Below are 17,432 nucleotides of genomic sequence, written 5' to 3' on the forward strand. Positions count from 1 at the left end.
AAGCAGTCGCAAACCAGCTAATACGCCTTCTTTGCCCCTTGAGAGCAAACCTCTTCATCAAACTAGACAGGAGTGATATCTCGCATTGTGCACACGTAGACAGGCAAAGAATATCCAGATGGCTTATGATGGGGCGACGTGGAGTGACGTTATTATGAAAAGAGGAGGGGTAATCGACCATATTGGTCTAACAACCGAATTCTACTCATTGTTCAAGATTGCAAGATGCCTTGCCCTCCTCAGTGATTTCTACAGTTGGGTCGTTCACAAGTAAGACGTCATTGATCATGGCAGCTATACAAGAGTCGAAATTTCCCAAATATTTTGCAGTAAAAATGAAATAAATCACTTCTTAAGGACTCACCTCCTCCCTTAACTTAAATTTGATGTTATGCATATTAAAAGTATATCATCGTTCCCTGTGGATCAGTCAGTCATAAATGTCACCGAAATTTAAAAGTACTTTTGTAGACATTGCCATAATCTCTATTCAGGTAGTTTTATTGGTTTTAGCAAATTTTATGGAGTACGACTTCGTCATTCTCCTCAGGCGATTTATTCTATGCACATCTCTGAAGTTAATGTTGATGTTTCTGCCAATCAGATGTAATATTCTGTCTGATCGCGCTCTGCCGAGTAGTTATACAAGCGCTCTGAATACTACACTGAAAATCTTCAGTAATGAATACGGCTAGACTACTTGCATTGCCGCTCTTGTCAGTTGTTCTGGCCTTGACACTGCTAACGCTCAGATGGAATGTCATTTTGAATGATAAATTTCTGATAGTACGTGAGTTTTTGCCCTTTACCACCTCTTCCGAAACCACCAATTTATTCCCCTATCACCATGTAATCGATCAGATGGAGTGGATAACGGAAATCTCGACAAATAAAGTATGTTCCTTTGTGCTTCTCCACTTTCCCATCTTTAATGACTGCCTTAAACGAAACATACTCACATTCCATGATTCGCACTCCAATGTGAGCTGCGATTTAAATGCTTTAAATTAGACAACATAGTAAATCTGTTTATTTGGCTTGTTATTCTCCGCAGTAAGAATACCACATATGATAGTATTTTAAAAACAAGCATACGTGCTATAGTTCAAACAACTTACTGCCAAGGTTTTATTTTAATTTCGCAAAATAAACTCAAAATCAAAATTCACAATGCCATTTGCCATATTTTACTTTAATTCACTGAAACGCCCTGAATAAATAACATGCATATTCATGCTCTTTCTGGAGATAGGATGATGTACTTTCGCTTCTACATGTCCCAAAATTACGAAATCAACTGCCGTAGTGAAGAAAATTGCAATGTTCTAGATCGCATGTCTTTGATTCTTATACACTTACTCCAAGATAAAAATTGCGATACTGTCACAAATTTAAATGTCTCTAACCTTTGGGAAACCTCCCGAGTCATGCGTATCAACATATATACATATATATATTTATTCATTTCGCAATGGCTTTGAATCATGCAAGCGGTTGCATTACAGTGAAAGTATACTTTCCAACGTTAGACCGATTTTTCGTCGGCAAAGCTGCCAATGATCTACTATGACCGACAGTTTCTCTATCACTCAACCACTTCCGACGGTTGTCGCTACAAATGCATCTTTGCAAACACCACCCAACATCTCAGTCGAGGCGATGCAGCCGTCTTTTCAAACCAGTTTCCTGTTGAAGAAGGCATCAGCCTCAAAAAACGGGGTGTTTTCGTCACCTTCGAGACAGGCGAAAGTCCTCTCCACGCCCCCGCTCTCCTCCCTGAACACCTAGACCAAGTGAGTGATGCGTGAAGCGATGCTAATGCATTAGTTTTTGGTGGGTTCTTTAATGTAGATGCAATCACCTTGTAAATATGTCTCCATCATAAACGCCTCCACTATCAGGGCGTTAGAGGGCACTATTTACCAGAGGTTAAATGGTTTATTAAGATAAAGTGATACAGCAGCCAGAGAAACAAAAAGATGCTAATATTTCGCTACAAAACGACTTGCCTTTACTTCTCTAAATCAGACACAATTACAATTTCTGTGCCACTATTCAGTGTTTGAGCAAGAAACACAGGACGTCACGGATGTGACGCTGGCAGCGGACACACGTTTCAGCATAAAGGCCTTTGTCGGACAGCTATAAGCCATTTTTCGGCAGTATTTGCGCCTGCCACTCTAAATTCTTTGAACACCCTTACCAGCGGCAAATTCTCCATGTCATTTTTATTAAACAACTTGCACTGAATCCCATAGTGCTAATGGAAAGCCTGTCTTTAATTTAGAACCAGAAAGTCTTATTTGTGTAGGTAGGAACTTGTAGTACTTGCAGAATGGACTAGCATAATGTTCTTACGCCACTGAAGGCGACTCAAGTTCTACTCGATGCACACAGGAGGGTGTGCAAAGTGCTATACTCACTTCTGTGGAATTCCTCGATCTTCCACCTTTTGGTCACATTTGCACTTACTTCTGTTGCAAATGTTCCCTTTCTACATGTAAATAACTCCCTTTATTGTGTAAAAATCACGATTTTGTAAGGTACACTGATGCCGTTCGATGTCTTGACTAATGAGATTGTCGATGACTATTGCAATCGTTTGTTCACGAGGCCCTGTGCCACCATAACAATCGACAATGGATTGTGATAAATGAGGATAGTGCGATTCAAGCTCAGTCCTAATGTCCTGATCGAGCATTTTATCCAGTTGTTCCACAACACTTTAGCACGTCTAATTAGTCGAACTATGTAAGACATCGCAAAACATTTAACACCTGCACCGCTGTATATGGATAAGCCATCAGAAAGAATGATGAGGGGGACCACCTGGGAAAGTAGAACAAGTGAGGCACAACCAGTGTGCTTTATGGATAAAGAGAACGTTTTGTACAGCTGACTTGAAGGATAGGAGGAGACACACTTTAGAAAAAGTAAGGGAGGATCCTAATAGAGTAAGAATGTGGCTAAGCGCTATTCTCTCCTTATCGCACTGTTTAAATTAATTATCTTACCTTACATAAGTATTTTGATTTTACTCAAGAGTAGAAAAGTTAATTTGAATGAAGCAGTAACATCGAGGTGATTTTGTTGTATAATTTGCTTTGTTAATTAAGATCGAGCTAGTCATTACGTACATGGCCAAATCTCCGGTGCCCTATATATACTCCATATTCGTGCGGAATAGGAATCCGAGGTATGCATTCACCGCAGAAGAAGCCGCACTTATGCTGTCCAAGAACTACGTGCATCTACTGCCCCCTCATCATCGGAGCAGGAGGAAGATGATTGCCTGGGCCGTCTCCAATCACCACGCCAAGAATAACAGAGCTGAGTATGCAAGTGCGATTGCCAAATTCATTCCCGTAAGGCGGTTACTGGTTCACCAATTCCCCATCTGGTAATGCCATAAAAATTAAAGCGTACTTTGATACTTTTCAAATTGACATCGCCTTCCACATCATTGGTCATTAAAGGAAGTTTATGGCTTTCGATTTAACCCAGCTTAAGCACTACCACATCTCCTTTGATCAGAAACATGAGAATGGAACACAAAATAAGCCAACGTCCTCTGTTGCATACTACAATGCCAAACTCGATCTGGTACCAATATCCTCAGAGCAAATGACACCTACAAGTGTCATTTATTAGACAGCCCTGTTAAATAACAAAGCCAATTCTTATGGGTTAATTATAGGGACTTGATAATTAACAAAATAGGTATTTCTAGAAATTATGTATGCTCTCATAAAATGTTCATGTGCTTCCACAGTACCTGTTTCCAAATTCACACCTTACTAATAAAAATTGAAGTTCGGGCTAGTTTTGGCGTCACTGCGTTACAAATGTCTGCCCTACCTCAATACTTTTTTGTCATGAAGACAATTTACGGCGAATCAGTGTGTTTTTATGCAAAATATATACCTTGATCTTTCCACTACTTAAAGACATTTAAATAATGCGCTGCTTTACTGCTACAGTGCCGAGTCACCAAAACATTTTTATTCCACTTTGTAGGTGGATATATACGGCCGCAACGGATTGAAGTTTCCACCAAATGTCAAAACGTTTCATTTTCTATCGCTAAACTACAAGTTCTACCTCTCTTTTGAGAATTCCAACTGTCGCAATTACATAACGGAAAAGGTCTACTTCAACGCCATGCAGTGCGTAATATTACCCTTAGCTAGCAGCCTTATCAACCTTAACGTAAAAGATCAGCACGATAAATTGTGCTCACCTTTTATTTCTCCTGCCAATTTGCGTTAAACAGTAAAAGCATGTTGGGTCCAGATGATGCGGCTGCAAGCTATACAGAAAAAAGCAAACCCATAAAGGTAGCTGATAGCCGGTATCAAGTATCTGAGAACTGACCACCCTGACATGACCATTAGAGGAAATTGATGTGAGTAGCATGGCATGCACTGCTGAATAGGAGTTCCCGTAATTCGCTGACCCTCAAACTCCTCAATTAAAACGACTGACGACCCGCTTGCTCCTGCCAAAGCAAACGGCGACTGTACGTGCACGGGGCCGTGAGGACGCAGGGCGAGGCATGAGTTTAGTGCATGGGTTGCACCCAGTCATGGATACCACTTGGCATGCCTATGTGTTGTTCCATTCGCATTATGGTACATTGGTCCAATTGAACAGAAAAGGAATATTCACATTCCCAATTTCATGTGATGGGCTTACGTACCTCCCACACACCCCCTATTTGTTTCGGTTAATTTTGGCATTTCACGCACAATTCGTAGCTGGTTCACTTTAGCAACAGTGGATTTCCTGAAGTCTTTAATGTTTCCTGCGCACGGTGCTAGAATAAGGGTATTTATATTTTCATTTTGCACTCATTCAACCACTTATTCTGATGGGGTAGTCGTTCATTCAATCGTTCATTCATTACACATTTTGGTGTGCAGACACGACATGATTCCCATTGTACTTGGTGCCTTCAAGGCCGACTACGAAAGTGCATTGCCTCCGCACTCGTACATTAATGTGGATGACTACAAGTCGGTTCGTGAATTGACCGACTACTTGCTCCACTTGGATGGAAACGACACCGCCTACGCAGCCTATTTCGCCTGGAAAGAGCATGGGAAATTTCTCGTAAGTGTCTGGCCATTACCTTTATCACCATTAGTTAGGTGTGCTCGAGTAAGCGAATTCATTTCTCAGAATAAAGTGGCAAATAATGTGATTAATGAAGAAGCGAGGCAATAGCAAACAAGTTTTAAAACAATTTGTCGAATATGCCTGCATAATAGAATTCTGGATTATTTTTTTTGTGTTAATGTGCTGGCGATAATTCACGTTAAGTTGTGTGAATCAAAAGAAGTTGGCTACGCCTACCAGCTACGAGTGTGTGGAGAGCATGGGACCCATTGCGTGTAAAATGGGTCAAAATCTCCTTGTATATTGAAGGCATGGGAGAACTAATAACTAAATTGAAAATGGTGAGCAGGTATTCGCATCCCAAAGATGCTAGTGCTTCGGTTCTTTTTGAAATGGGGCATCCATATCGAGCGACTGCAATTGACAACGTTGAAGAGATTTTATAGTGCAAAGAAATTTGAGTTCAACTGTAAAAGAAAGTGCACAGGGCGTTTGCTAATTGATACTTGCAACTCTCCCAGCAAAATAATGTGTCAATCATTGCAAAGCAATAAGTCGTGTTCTTTAAGCAAATTTAATAATTTCTCAACCTGCCACGTGTATTTTATGGCTTCATTATTGCTGTTGCGTGCTTTGCAGCAGTGCATAGAGGCGTATTACGTAGGCCGTAATTAGTCTCCATGTACGAAATATGGAAGTTGGAATTGTTGCCCAGCTGACACCAAAGATGATTTCTCCAAGTAGTCAAGGGAACAAGGGATTTTGCAAGTGGATGAATACCTGCGTGAAAACGACCGTAATGAATGGATGATTGATTGAGTCGGAAATGAACGAATGATTGGATGAATGTACGTTTTTCTCAAAGGGCTTTGTTCATTTCTGCACCATAGAGCCCGAACAGATTGGATTGTCGCCTGTGTGGTTTCATGCACAGACTAAACGCAGGGTCTGTGCGCTTACCAAAGCAGAGCGCTGCTGAGCTCTTAGATCCCCGGACCCTCTGTTTCGACAGACCCCTCCCTCCTCTGGAATGACATCATCTGCAGTTGCCCCCTCTCCAAGCCCCATCCATTTGCAAATCCCACTCAATAACTATGTTTGTAAGCTGCCTTTTAGCTAGGCTTCGTTCTACCATTGTAGACGATGTTGATCTTATTGGTTTAGGTGCTACTCTGTCAATAAAGGCTCATCGCCATCAAATCTACACCGTATATTGCTGTTGAGAGCAGAATGTGCCCAGGAAAATAATAGTTTAATTAGGATTATAGTCTCGCCAGAAGTTGCACAAGGTCGTGCAATCGAGATTTTGGCTTCTATATCGGCTATGTATTATGCTTGACTGATGCTTAGGTCAAGTTTGAGACAGAAGGGTTCAGAAAGTGGGATTACCCAGGACTTATGCTACAACGTCACGTCTGGAGGACACACATTTCGATTGGTACATTGATGCTGTTGAATGATGTTGGCGACTGTTGTAGCGTATTTTTGGGAAATTCTTTAAGCGTAGGATTCTATTGATCCACATACTGTTAAAAGTAAATGGAGCTCACTACAAAACTGTCTTAAAATTTCTGTTTGTTTATAGTCCGTCATTGCTACCGACAAATATTATTCCTCACCCTTCCCATTCCCTACACAAGTATGAAGTCATGCACAGGAGTTTTTTTAAAAATACCCACAATTTGTACCTAATACTCTCCAGTTCCATTTGCTTGTGCCATTTCGTTTTGAAGAAAATAAAATCGCGAGATTAACTGCAGTCATGAAAGCGAGCTGGATTTTGCGGATGCCTAGGATTTCTGTCAAAAGTACATCGGTCTTTTGACACGTAATCATCACCACAAACTCTACTAAGCAATGATGTCACCGCAAATGCCACTCATCGTCTTAGAAACTGTTTACAATGCTAGCTTACAGCCTGGTGTTCAGGCACATCTCAATTACATCTCTTGTCATGCGAAGGCATAAAATTGCAAAACAGACGCAACACTAGCAACTCCCTCTCCTACATCACTAACCAAGATATTGAGTGCAGCTTCAACTACATTTAGCACAGGACTACGACATCCCAAACGCGCTGCTTGGCTGCAATGTACCGACCTAACATTGTTCCACACAGCAATTACTGCCCTCATGTCCACCTAAGCATGATGATTACTGATCCAAATTATCATAGTTAGGGGTTTGCATTAATCCTTTGGCCTATAAATGATAATAGCTTGGGCGCACGCAGATATAAAACAACTGATTTTAGCGCAATGTTTTATCCCTAAGTTTAACCCATTCATAGTGACAAAATACCTGAATGTAACTGTCAGTTACACTATTGTGTTTTAATTCCTCGGTGATACGACTATCACAACAGTACCGTGAATGAAGAAAATGCCTAGTCTGCATAGCCTACCATGTGAGGTGGAAAGTATGCGGCAATTTGTTTTTCAAAATGCTCCTAGTTGCAGCAATGCGGAAAGGTCAGCAGCATAAACCTAAACATTATTAATATTGTTTTGAGGCAGTCCTCTTAAGAACGTATTGGGATTTCTTAACAAATTTTTATAGGGCCAGCAAAGCGCAAGAAAATGCTTTATTTTGACTCTCAACGTGCGTGAGGCTTCAGTGCTCTCGATTTTGCTAACAAAACTGTGGAAGTAATTAGCTTTACAACTGATTGGTGGGTGAATTCGCATCTCGAAACACATAACCCGTCTACCATGAAAAAGTTAGGCAGAAGGAATATTCAGTTCTGTTGATCAAATTGCAGACTCGAGCGGTTGACAGAAGGCTTAGTCCATGAGCTGTTCGGATTTTGCGCAACCACAGGTTCTAAGTGTTAATTATGGCCAACTGGTAGTACTGAACAACTTTGGCGCCTTCTTGAGCGAGGCTTGGTTAACTCTGCAAACTAAATTCGGGTTTCCTAAGTAAAGATTGTAAGGCATGTATTTGCTAAGGCGAGCCAAAGAGCATCGTGTAATGCTCATGTGAGTGTCAATAAGAAGATTCAAACAAAATACACTTATTTTTAGTCAAACGCTGGGCAAGAAAAGCAGGTGCTTTGGATCCCAGATTTTAAAGCGTAGGGAAATGTCTATGGAATGGTTGCAATGAACGCAATGGTTGATGCAGAGAACGGTGAACTTGATTGGTGGAAATATAGTCAGAGTGTGCTTGATAATTTTACGATGATGTATTGTCACTGAAAGTAGATCCTGGATGAGGTAGCAGACCTTGCCTGTGTGATTTTGGACACAGAATAAACGGCTATCTGTAGAAAGTACTAAAGTTTGCTCGTATTCTTTTCAAGAGCAAACTCCTACTTACTTGTAATAAAAACTAGTTTGGTCATTCAAAAGGGGCCGTTGTAAAACAAGGACATATTCTGTAAATAAGTTAAATACATCACCCATTCGACTAGAAAATGAACATCTTTGGTCGTTGGCTAATCACGCATCAGCCATCATTATAGACCAGATTGCTATTTACAATAAAAGATATATTTGGATGTACTCCTGCCTGATTATAAAATGACCTTAACTGTTGCTTGTTAGCAATCGCCTCAATGCACAATACCAAGTTTAGCCTAAGGGAGAAAGTGCCTTTGTTAAGAAGTGATTTATTTCATTTTAACTGCAAAATATTTGAGAAATTTTGGATCTAGTATATTTGCCGTGGTCAGCCGTGTCTGCGCAACTGTTTCCTGAAAATTAACTACCTACTCAGAATAGGACTTCCTACTCCATATCTTAAATATGCTGGAAACAGGGAAAGCACGCAATCTCAATTGACAATTGCTAAAATATCCCGCAAGCCATCCAGAAAACGATTGACTGACGTGGAACAATGGAAGAATGCTTGAGTATCCTTACCTTGTAGACACACTCAGCTTAAATGCGAGCTAAGCATCAGCCAATTCGAGTGCATTACTGCGGTAGAAATCGTAACACTGAAAATTGGCAGTCGGTGTTCAAAGGAGAAGTAACTTTTATGCAACGTCGCCATTGAGAGGCATTGATTAACGGTTAGTTCATGAATGAAAGGTGTCTAATTTACTAAACCTACCATGGGAGTTGAGAAGAAAACAACAACAAATCGCTTCGCTAAGAGCTTTAAGGTTGCGGTAACGTGAAGTGAAACTGCACTACTTTAAACATTAATATTTGCGCCTCAAGGCCACATTGCCAAGGCGATATCGTGATGTCCTAACAAATTTTGAGGCAACAGCATTGTGCAATACCAAGCTCTAATTTGACTGCCAGCCTGCGTGAGCCCTCACTGCATCCGAGCTTTGTTGGCAAGGCTATGCAATTAACACGTATGATTAGGGTGGTTTTGCATGCTGGAGCAGCCAACACATGTATCTTACGTAAGTTGAGCAGAAGAAATACCAATTTCTGCGGAGCGAATCGTAGAATCCTGCAGTTACTAGAGCGGTAAGTCCACGAGTTGTTCTACATGCTATAGGCGCTATTTACGACCAATCGGTAGCTGTGCACAACGTTAGTGTCGTCTTCACCTAAGTATTGTAATATTCACAAACTGAAGTTGGAGACGTCTCTCTGTTGAACTTGTAAGGCAAGATTTTCCACCGGACGCAGACATGGAGAAGTGTATGACGGCAATGCTGAGCATGACCAGCAGGCTTTTAGAACACCAGGTTTGAAGCCTGGATAAATGTCTGTGGAGCCTTTACTGTGCATTCAATGATCGGTGCGTTTGTGTAATTGGTGAAGAGGTGGTTTCAAATTGTCCGGTCTATTGGTGCTGCTTTGGTCCTCTTAAGGGTAGATCATGGGTGGGGTAAGACTTGACCTAATTTCCACTTGCAGTAGTTGGCACCATCGCATTGCTATCAGATCTGCGCTGCTTAAAAGTGTGCACATTGTAGATGGCTGTGCAAAGAGAAGCTTTGATCCAATATGCTGGCACCCTCACCTCAAGCAAATTATTGACTGCTTTCAACAGCACCCTGTTTAATTAATCGCAATGCCGCTGTTCCATCGTAAGGACTCCTCCATAACCATTTTGCCTACTCAGCGTTACGACAAGAAGAATGAACACTTACAGTCGTTGTTAATTCAACATCTGTCAAGCAAGCACGAGCCGGATTACTGCTTACTACAACTGCCTTATTTGAGTGTATTTATGTCTGATCATATTTTAACCGTTGTTTGTTAGCACTCACCTCAATGCTATCCGTCCACTACGTTCGAAACTACTTTGCAATCGCCTTTACAACTTGATTCTTTGCAAATCCGCACCATCAGCAGCCAAAAATGCGAAATTGTTGATTGAGGTTACAATAGTTGGAAGGCACAATTTTGCACGCCTCTTACTTGTGAACGACCCAACTGTAGAAATCACTGAGGAGGGCAAGGCATCTTGCAATCTTGAACAATGAGTAGAATTCGGTTGTTAGACCAATATGGTCGATTACCCCTCCTCTTTTCATAATAACGTCACTCCACGTCGTCCCATCATAAGCCATCTGGATATTCTTTGCCTGTCTACGTGTGCACAATGCGAGATATCACTCCTGTCTAGTTTGATGAAGAGGTTTGCTCTCAAGGAGCAAAGAAGGCGTATTAGCTGGTTTGCGACTGCCTCAGCGAATGGCTTTGTCAATCATCCAAAACGCACTAAATTGCCTGTACATGTACGTCGTCAAGCCAACTTGACAATTGATTTCTCAACCGATTGCAGATGTTCGCATCCTTCTACACCCAAACAAGGCTTTCCCCCATCGATGCCGCTGCATGGTGTGCAGCTGCATGGAGTTTACACCCATGCGTAGATGAGTGGCCCATGGACTGTAAAGTGGCGTTGTGTCCGCAATCAGTCTGCGCGTACAAAATAGTGAAGTTGGGATTGGTTCACAGCAAACACCAAAGCCTGCTCCTTAAAGTATCCCGGGTGATGGAGGAGTGGGCGGGTGAATGAGTGGCTTGAGTGAGTAAGTCGGCACTGATTGGATGAATGAATGCACCGGGAACGAATGAACGATTGGAGAGGTGAACGGATTTTTCGACGGAGTTTGACAGCAGTTGGCTGTGTAAATGATTGCTGGTTAACGGACACAATCCTTACGAGTCCCATATCTGGTGCTGCCGAAAATGTTGGTGTAAGTTCATCGCGAATTTAGCCGACTGTTCGTTCCCCCGAACCTCCTGCTTTCCGCACCACGAATGAGTCAGACAGTAAGCAGAAAGTGTTGAGTGTGTGCAATATCCAGGATGTTCCGCCACTGGTTGCTGTTTCATTTGCCCTCACCTGGTATGACATTATGCAACTCAAATGCGGACTTCCGATAGGTAAGAAATTGACAAATGCAGCATTCACACTCGTCCCTCCCGCATTCCCTTCTCCCATTACCTCACTCTTGGCGAAGATCAGACTCAGAATTCTTTCTTAATCCCTCATGGTTGTGGCTGCAATCGACTAGACTAGAAAATACCTTGCATCAAGAGGTTTGATTTGAGGAACTCACTGCCAATCTGTGATGATAAATCAACAAGTTGGGCTGCTTAGCAGAAGTGATTAAACATTAGTGCCACGCATGGCATTGAGGTTACAACGGGCGGATTACCGCGAAGACATGCCCCAGACTGTGGTGCAGGAAATGAGGAGAAATTCAAGACAACTCAACAATTAGCGATGGTATAGTGGACTTTCAACTACCATAGTCTTAAAAACGTGCATTTTGATGCTGATGGTTAGAGGGGTGAGTGGGTGGATGGGTGAGTCTGCGTACTATGTGGGCTTTTTAGGGCCAGTTGGGACAGATCATGCAATTCGAGTGTCATCACGTGCCTACTTGCCTGCCCGCCGGTCTGCCTGCCTGCCTGCCTGCATGCCTGCATGCATCGCCAATTGTCATGAGCTGGGATCCATGTTTCATTGTGCATGTGTGCGCGCGTGCGTGTGTGATCTGCATCCTGTCGAACTCTCAACTACACAAGCGAAGAGGTGAGGACTTTGGAGATTGCCCGATCTTCGTTGACAGGACCGAGGCTTGTGGGCAGATGCTGAGGAAGAAATCGACGTAGAGTTAAGGCAGACAGGAAAAGCATTTCATGAAGCAATTTGCGACTGTTGTGCGCAGTACGTGTCACGCGTTGTGAAGGATGTAGCGAAGGTTCCATTCAGATGCGGTCATATATGTGCTGTGCATTGAGAATCCGACCCATGCATTCGAAGCAAGCATAATGAGACCAATCTGAGGAACAGTTGTTAACAATCTGTGACACCTACTAGAGGGCTCTTATGTCACGGGAATACCCTAGCACAAGTGATGTCAACTGTGCCTTTGTCTAGCAATTTGACAGAGAGCATATTCTTGGAGTATATTCTGCAAAGTAACATAAAACCTTAACTTGCAAGTCGTTTATTTTGCATTTTGAGATGAGTATAGTGATAATATTCCTGACCGTGTCACGCAAAACTGCATTTGCTAGTGGAATGTGAAACATGCGGTTCCGAGTGTTGCATTTAGACAGCGTTTTGAGGTTTGCAATGTTCGACTGAACTGATTATCAACTGCTGCGCTACCTACATCACATCGATGTTGCATTTCAGAAACAACAGGTGGAATTCTTACTTCGAATTCAGTCCAATTCCATGATGCACGCATTGGATGCACTCTTCACTGTCACTACTAATAAATTTTTGGCATTTTTTGTGGACAAATTCTTATAATTTATATTTTACTGTCGTGAATTAAACAAGCCCACACGTAGGAACATGGATTGTGGAAGCCTCCAATGACGCGGGAATATGTCAACCGATTCTAAATTGGGTACGCACAGCATTTCAGTAATGCAAAAATATCCACAAATGAAAGCGCAGGTGAGCAGACCGCTCCCGCAATGCATTGATGCATCCAAGCACACAAATCAGGCATACCGCCAATTTAAGCAGTGCAAAAGTATGTCCACATCAAACATCATGAGGATGCAGACCACTTAAATAATACCAACATTCATACCCTCAGAAATCATGCAGATACCGATCGTTCTAGCGGTAAAATGACACCCACACATAAAAACGCAGAGATGCAGAACGTTTTAATTGCACAAACATGCATCCACATGTAATAACCTGGTGTAAAGGCCATCCCAATAGCGCAGATTTGCACTGACACACACTTACATGGCAGAGTGACCACGTTAATGATGCCAAATTGAAATTACACATTCGAACGCGAATGTATAGAAGAGGTAATAATTAGAACCTCAGCCGCTCATAAAAATGACAACTATAGTACCAATATCTATCTACGCTTCCCATCATATGTGTATACAATGTTTCCAAAATACAAAGATTGTAATGCACACAAACAAGGGTGTAAGGATAATTTCAATGATGTCCAAATGCATCCCCACCTAAAAGATGCTTTGATGGACCAAATCAACTGCACAAAATACATGCATGCACACATGACAACATGTGGATAGAAACCATTGCCATAGTACTGAAACGCATTCACGAGTACCGATATGGATACATAGACTTGCCCTTTTCTGCTCGTTCAATTGGAAAAGCTCTACCTGTCACAGCACTGCTGGCGATTCGCGCCAAGCCTCACCACTGGATAGACCAGTTCTGGTGAAGTGGTCACCTCATCAATGCAGGAAACATCGGTGCTGAGTAGTGCAGTAAAAGTGTTCACCATGCCAAGGTGGCGCGAGCACCACATCACCAATGTCAGGCTTGGCTCATTTAGCTGAAAAAGCACCGCAGTTTCAGTAAATGGCAACGGTTCAGGCATGTGCATCGTTGATTTTGTTGGCAATGTTGAGCTTTGTGACGTCTTCTCCTCTATTGTGGGCCATCCGAGACATCAGGTCAGTCAGACAGATGAGTAACGATCCAATTACACCAGGACTGGACTCCACCTCCGAATACTTTCCGCGTATGCACTGCCACCCCGGATGCAAAACTGCCATCTGAATGGACGCATGGGAGAAAGAAATCCTTTGGTTCCCTACACTGAGCACATTGCAGAAAGGAGTGCAATTTACCATACGAGGCAGGAGTACTCAGTTCAGAGTATAGGTACTCTCCTGTACATTTTGTCGTCCAACAGTGGTCCTACTTTTCGCAGTGTGAATGCGTACCAATTACATCCTCATAAGAAGGCATTGATCGTGTTTTACAGGAGACATTTCATCATGCCACATTGTCTCCTTCGAAGACATCACTTTGGCCACATGCATTCACCTTGCTGTCAGCACTTTGCACAGACACTCTAAGGTCACATTTGAAGATGCAGGAGTCAGCAGTATGATTTAACATTACAGTGGTCTTTATAATCATCCGTATTCCTTCATCTCTTCCCTGAGATCCGCTTCTCATTCCACTGTGCCTTTCTGGTAGTACAAGTGAGGTCGTGCTGGACTCTGGTGACTCCCATTTATACCGTCTCCACCTACAAAAGTAATGCACTTCCTTGTGCTACTCTACACCTTGACCTTTCGGTTGAGATTTAGCAAACCACCTTGTCAAGTTGACAATTGAGCGTGGTTACAGCTTTACCACTACAACAGGAGGCGAATTTATTCGTAATGGGAAAGGGAGCATCTGTAAACTGGTATTCAATTTGAAGCAGAAAATGATTATGTCTAATTGCAGTCCCGTTTTAGGGCCCTTCTGTAAACCGCCAGAAGGTCAAATGATTACCACTGGTGACAAGCGCTTCCGCTGTCCTAGAGCCCTCTTCCCACCCGATTTGATGGGTCTAAACGCTACTGCTATCCACGGTACGACCCATAACTCCATCGTGAAGGGTGATGCGGACATTCGAGGAGGTTGAGGTAGTACACACACCGCGTTATTATCACGCAGTTCTTCTTTTCATCCCAAAATAATAAGTCCCTACCGCCATGAAGCACCTATCCATCATTGGCGAGTTTACGCCAGTTGTTTTAACAGTGTCTGGATGGTGCTTTTCAACACAATATTCGTCAATGTGAGATGACAGACAACTACAATATTGACTGTGCATCCGAGTTGATGAGTGCATGCATGCAACAGCGTGTGGTGTTGTATTCAACTTCCTGTCAACAATGACGGCAAATCCACCTTCTTACGCCTACCGACAACTTCAAGCACTGTACAGTACGGTGATGGCGGTGATGCTGTCATCCACCATCTTGACCCCGAATTCTATGCCTATCTCAAAAATCAAGATGACCAACTAATTCAATTTCGTGCGTAGTCCTACAACGAGCATCAAATGATACCACGAAGGAGACTGGTAAATGGTCTGCTACCAGCATTCGCATAACACTCACCGATTGGATGGTTTCTGGCTGCAGCATGCCACCAAATGTGGTTGTCCGAGAGGTGATGCATGCATCTGCCCCGATGTTTGCATCCCTCCATCTAGCACACACGGAACAGCCGGTCTCCTACGAGGAAGGGAATTTCGCATCGGAGGGCACCCGGAAAAAGCCTTGATGCTTACTTGCGGGACATATTAAGTCAGACATAAGTCTCTTCACTCCTCGTTCTTATCGGCATACCAACTAACTCACGTCAGCAGTCAGGCATTAACATCAAGTTGGTTCAAGAAAGTGGTGCAGCTTTCACCATTGAGAGCAATACCTACAAACTCCACTGAATTGAAGACGATGACGGCACAATGGGTTTCAAAGTGTCAACTGCAGCTACTGCCACCAGTTTGCCTACTAGGTGATCCACCCTAGAGTTTGCTCACTTGCAGCCACCTGTCACACGCAAACCATGATAAACATGCATACACGTACGTCTCAACTCATAAAGGTATATTTGGATAAGAATACGGATGAGATGCGCTCTACACGGCTCAAAAGATGAAAGAACAGAAGTACAACAGACCATCTGTCAAGCGGTATTGGCAAAGAAGATACATTGAAATTCGCCAACATAAAACATTAAAGTAGCGTACACTTATGGAATATAACAAAAGAAGGCAGTGCAAGCAAAGGGAAGTGGGTAGATATCCACAAACAGAGTTTGGTTAGCAACGGGATTGAGGAAATTCAAGCGACAAACAAATCTGGGTGTCAATACAGCATGTGTAGATGCACGGATTGTGGTTAGCGTCTTTACACCTGTCACAGCATAGCCATCATTCTGGCCGATTTACTTCTGCAGTGAGAAACGGAAATCTGTCATCACACTGTTTAAATGGAGACGATAGCTTCACCAGAACTGAAGTGAAACACCACGTGCAGGTGCATAGCTGGGAATGGAAGAAATATATATCCCATTTCATTCAATATAAATACATCAAAACATCAAAATATGCCAACATATGGATGCACTCCATTTCGCAAAATAAATGCATCAACACACACACATCCTACCTCCGTAGTGGACGAATATGCGTAAACATGCCAATATGGGTGTGAAATTTACTCCAATTACACCAAAATAAATCCACATATAATATCAACTGTATGCACACCAATTTGCCAACAGAAAATGAATCCAAGAAAAACAGTATAAGCATATGCTTCATAAAGCGAAAAAACAACAATAAGTGCGTACATGTCAGTCCATATATGTGTTCAATTTTCCCTGCACGAAGTATTTCCGCATTATTCGACCTAAACATAAGCTCCTCTTAACCCAAACGTGGGTCCACACATGAGAACATCGGTGCATGCTTCAATTAAATAATAAACACTACCCACATATATTCCAACATAGGTATATACAACATTCCAATAATGTAAAGCGGACTCCTACCTACACCAATATAGGATTGTATTCAATCTCATTACTACAAAAGCACGTCCGCACATTGCGACAATGGTTGTAGGCTCTGTTCCAGTTACACAAGTCTCGTTCACACGTGTAAACATTAGCAATAGTCTATTCCACCAATAAAAGACACTTCCCTACTTATCAGCACAGGTCTGTACTTCATTCCACTTATGCAAAGACAGAACTTTACATCCCATAATAAGGCGTGCACAAAATCCCACTCGAACACAACACATCCTCACAAAAAAACATAGATCTAAACTTCACTTTTCAAAGACAAATGCATATTCACACATACATACGCAGGCACATACCCTATTGCACAGGTACAAGTTTTCATCCATGGACATAAACGCATGACCATAATCACAATAATAATTTCCAGCTCACGATATCCTGTCTCATCTCCATCTATCTTATTTCTCTTTAGATTATCCAGTCCACGCTAACTGCCTAGTTCCACCTCGTCTCCATAGTTTCTGCAGTCGGACATTTACGTGGAACACCCCCACAATTAACAAAACACACCATGCAACCTTGAAAGCACATGGTCGGAGCACCAAACG

At 42.4% G+C, this 17,432-nt stretch overlaps 2 protein-coding genes across 2 annotated transcripts; both read left to right on the forward strand. All coding sequences in view use genetic code 11, as the record gives it.

The window, feature by feature from the left end:
- Positions 1-1,556: 1,556 nt before the first annotated feature.
- EGR_10466 (Glycoprotein 3-alpha-L-fucosyltransferase A) lies at positions 1,557-12,161 on the forward strand (the record flags this gene model as incomplete). The annotated part of the gene is made up of 5 exons (XM_024499715.1): positions 1,557-1,793; positions 3,117-3,365; positions 4,018-4,166; positions 4,923-5,112; positions 11,883-12,161. The coding sequence occupies 5 exons, from the start codon at positions 1,557-1,559 to the stop codon at positions 12,159-12,161; spliced, it is 1,104 nt and encodes a 367-aa protein (XP_024345863.1).
- Positions 12,162-14,553: 2,392 nt separating this feature from the next.
- Positions 14,554-15,573, forward strand: EGR_10467 (Actin-2; the record flags this gene model as incomplete). Its single annotated transcript, XM_024499716.1, has 3 exons — positions 14,554-14,565; positions 14,621-14,921; positions 15,332-15,573. The coding sequence occupies 3 exons, from the start codon at positions 14,554-14,556 to the stop codon at positions 15,571-15,573; spliced, it is 555 nt and encodes a 184-aa protein (XP_024345864.1).
- Between the last annotated feature and the right edge of the window lie 1,859 nt (positions 15,574-17,432).

The sequence above is a fragment of the Echinococcus granulosus genome (genome assembly GCF_000524195.1).
Source record: "Echinococcus granulosus chromosome Unknown EG_S00223, whole genome shotgun sequence".
Taxonomy (NCBI): domain Eukaryota; kingdom Metazoa; phylum Platyhelminthes; class Cestoda; order Cyclophyllidea; family Taeniidae; genus Echinococcus; species Echinococcus granulosus.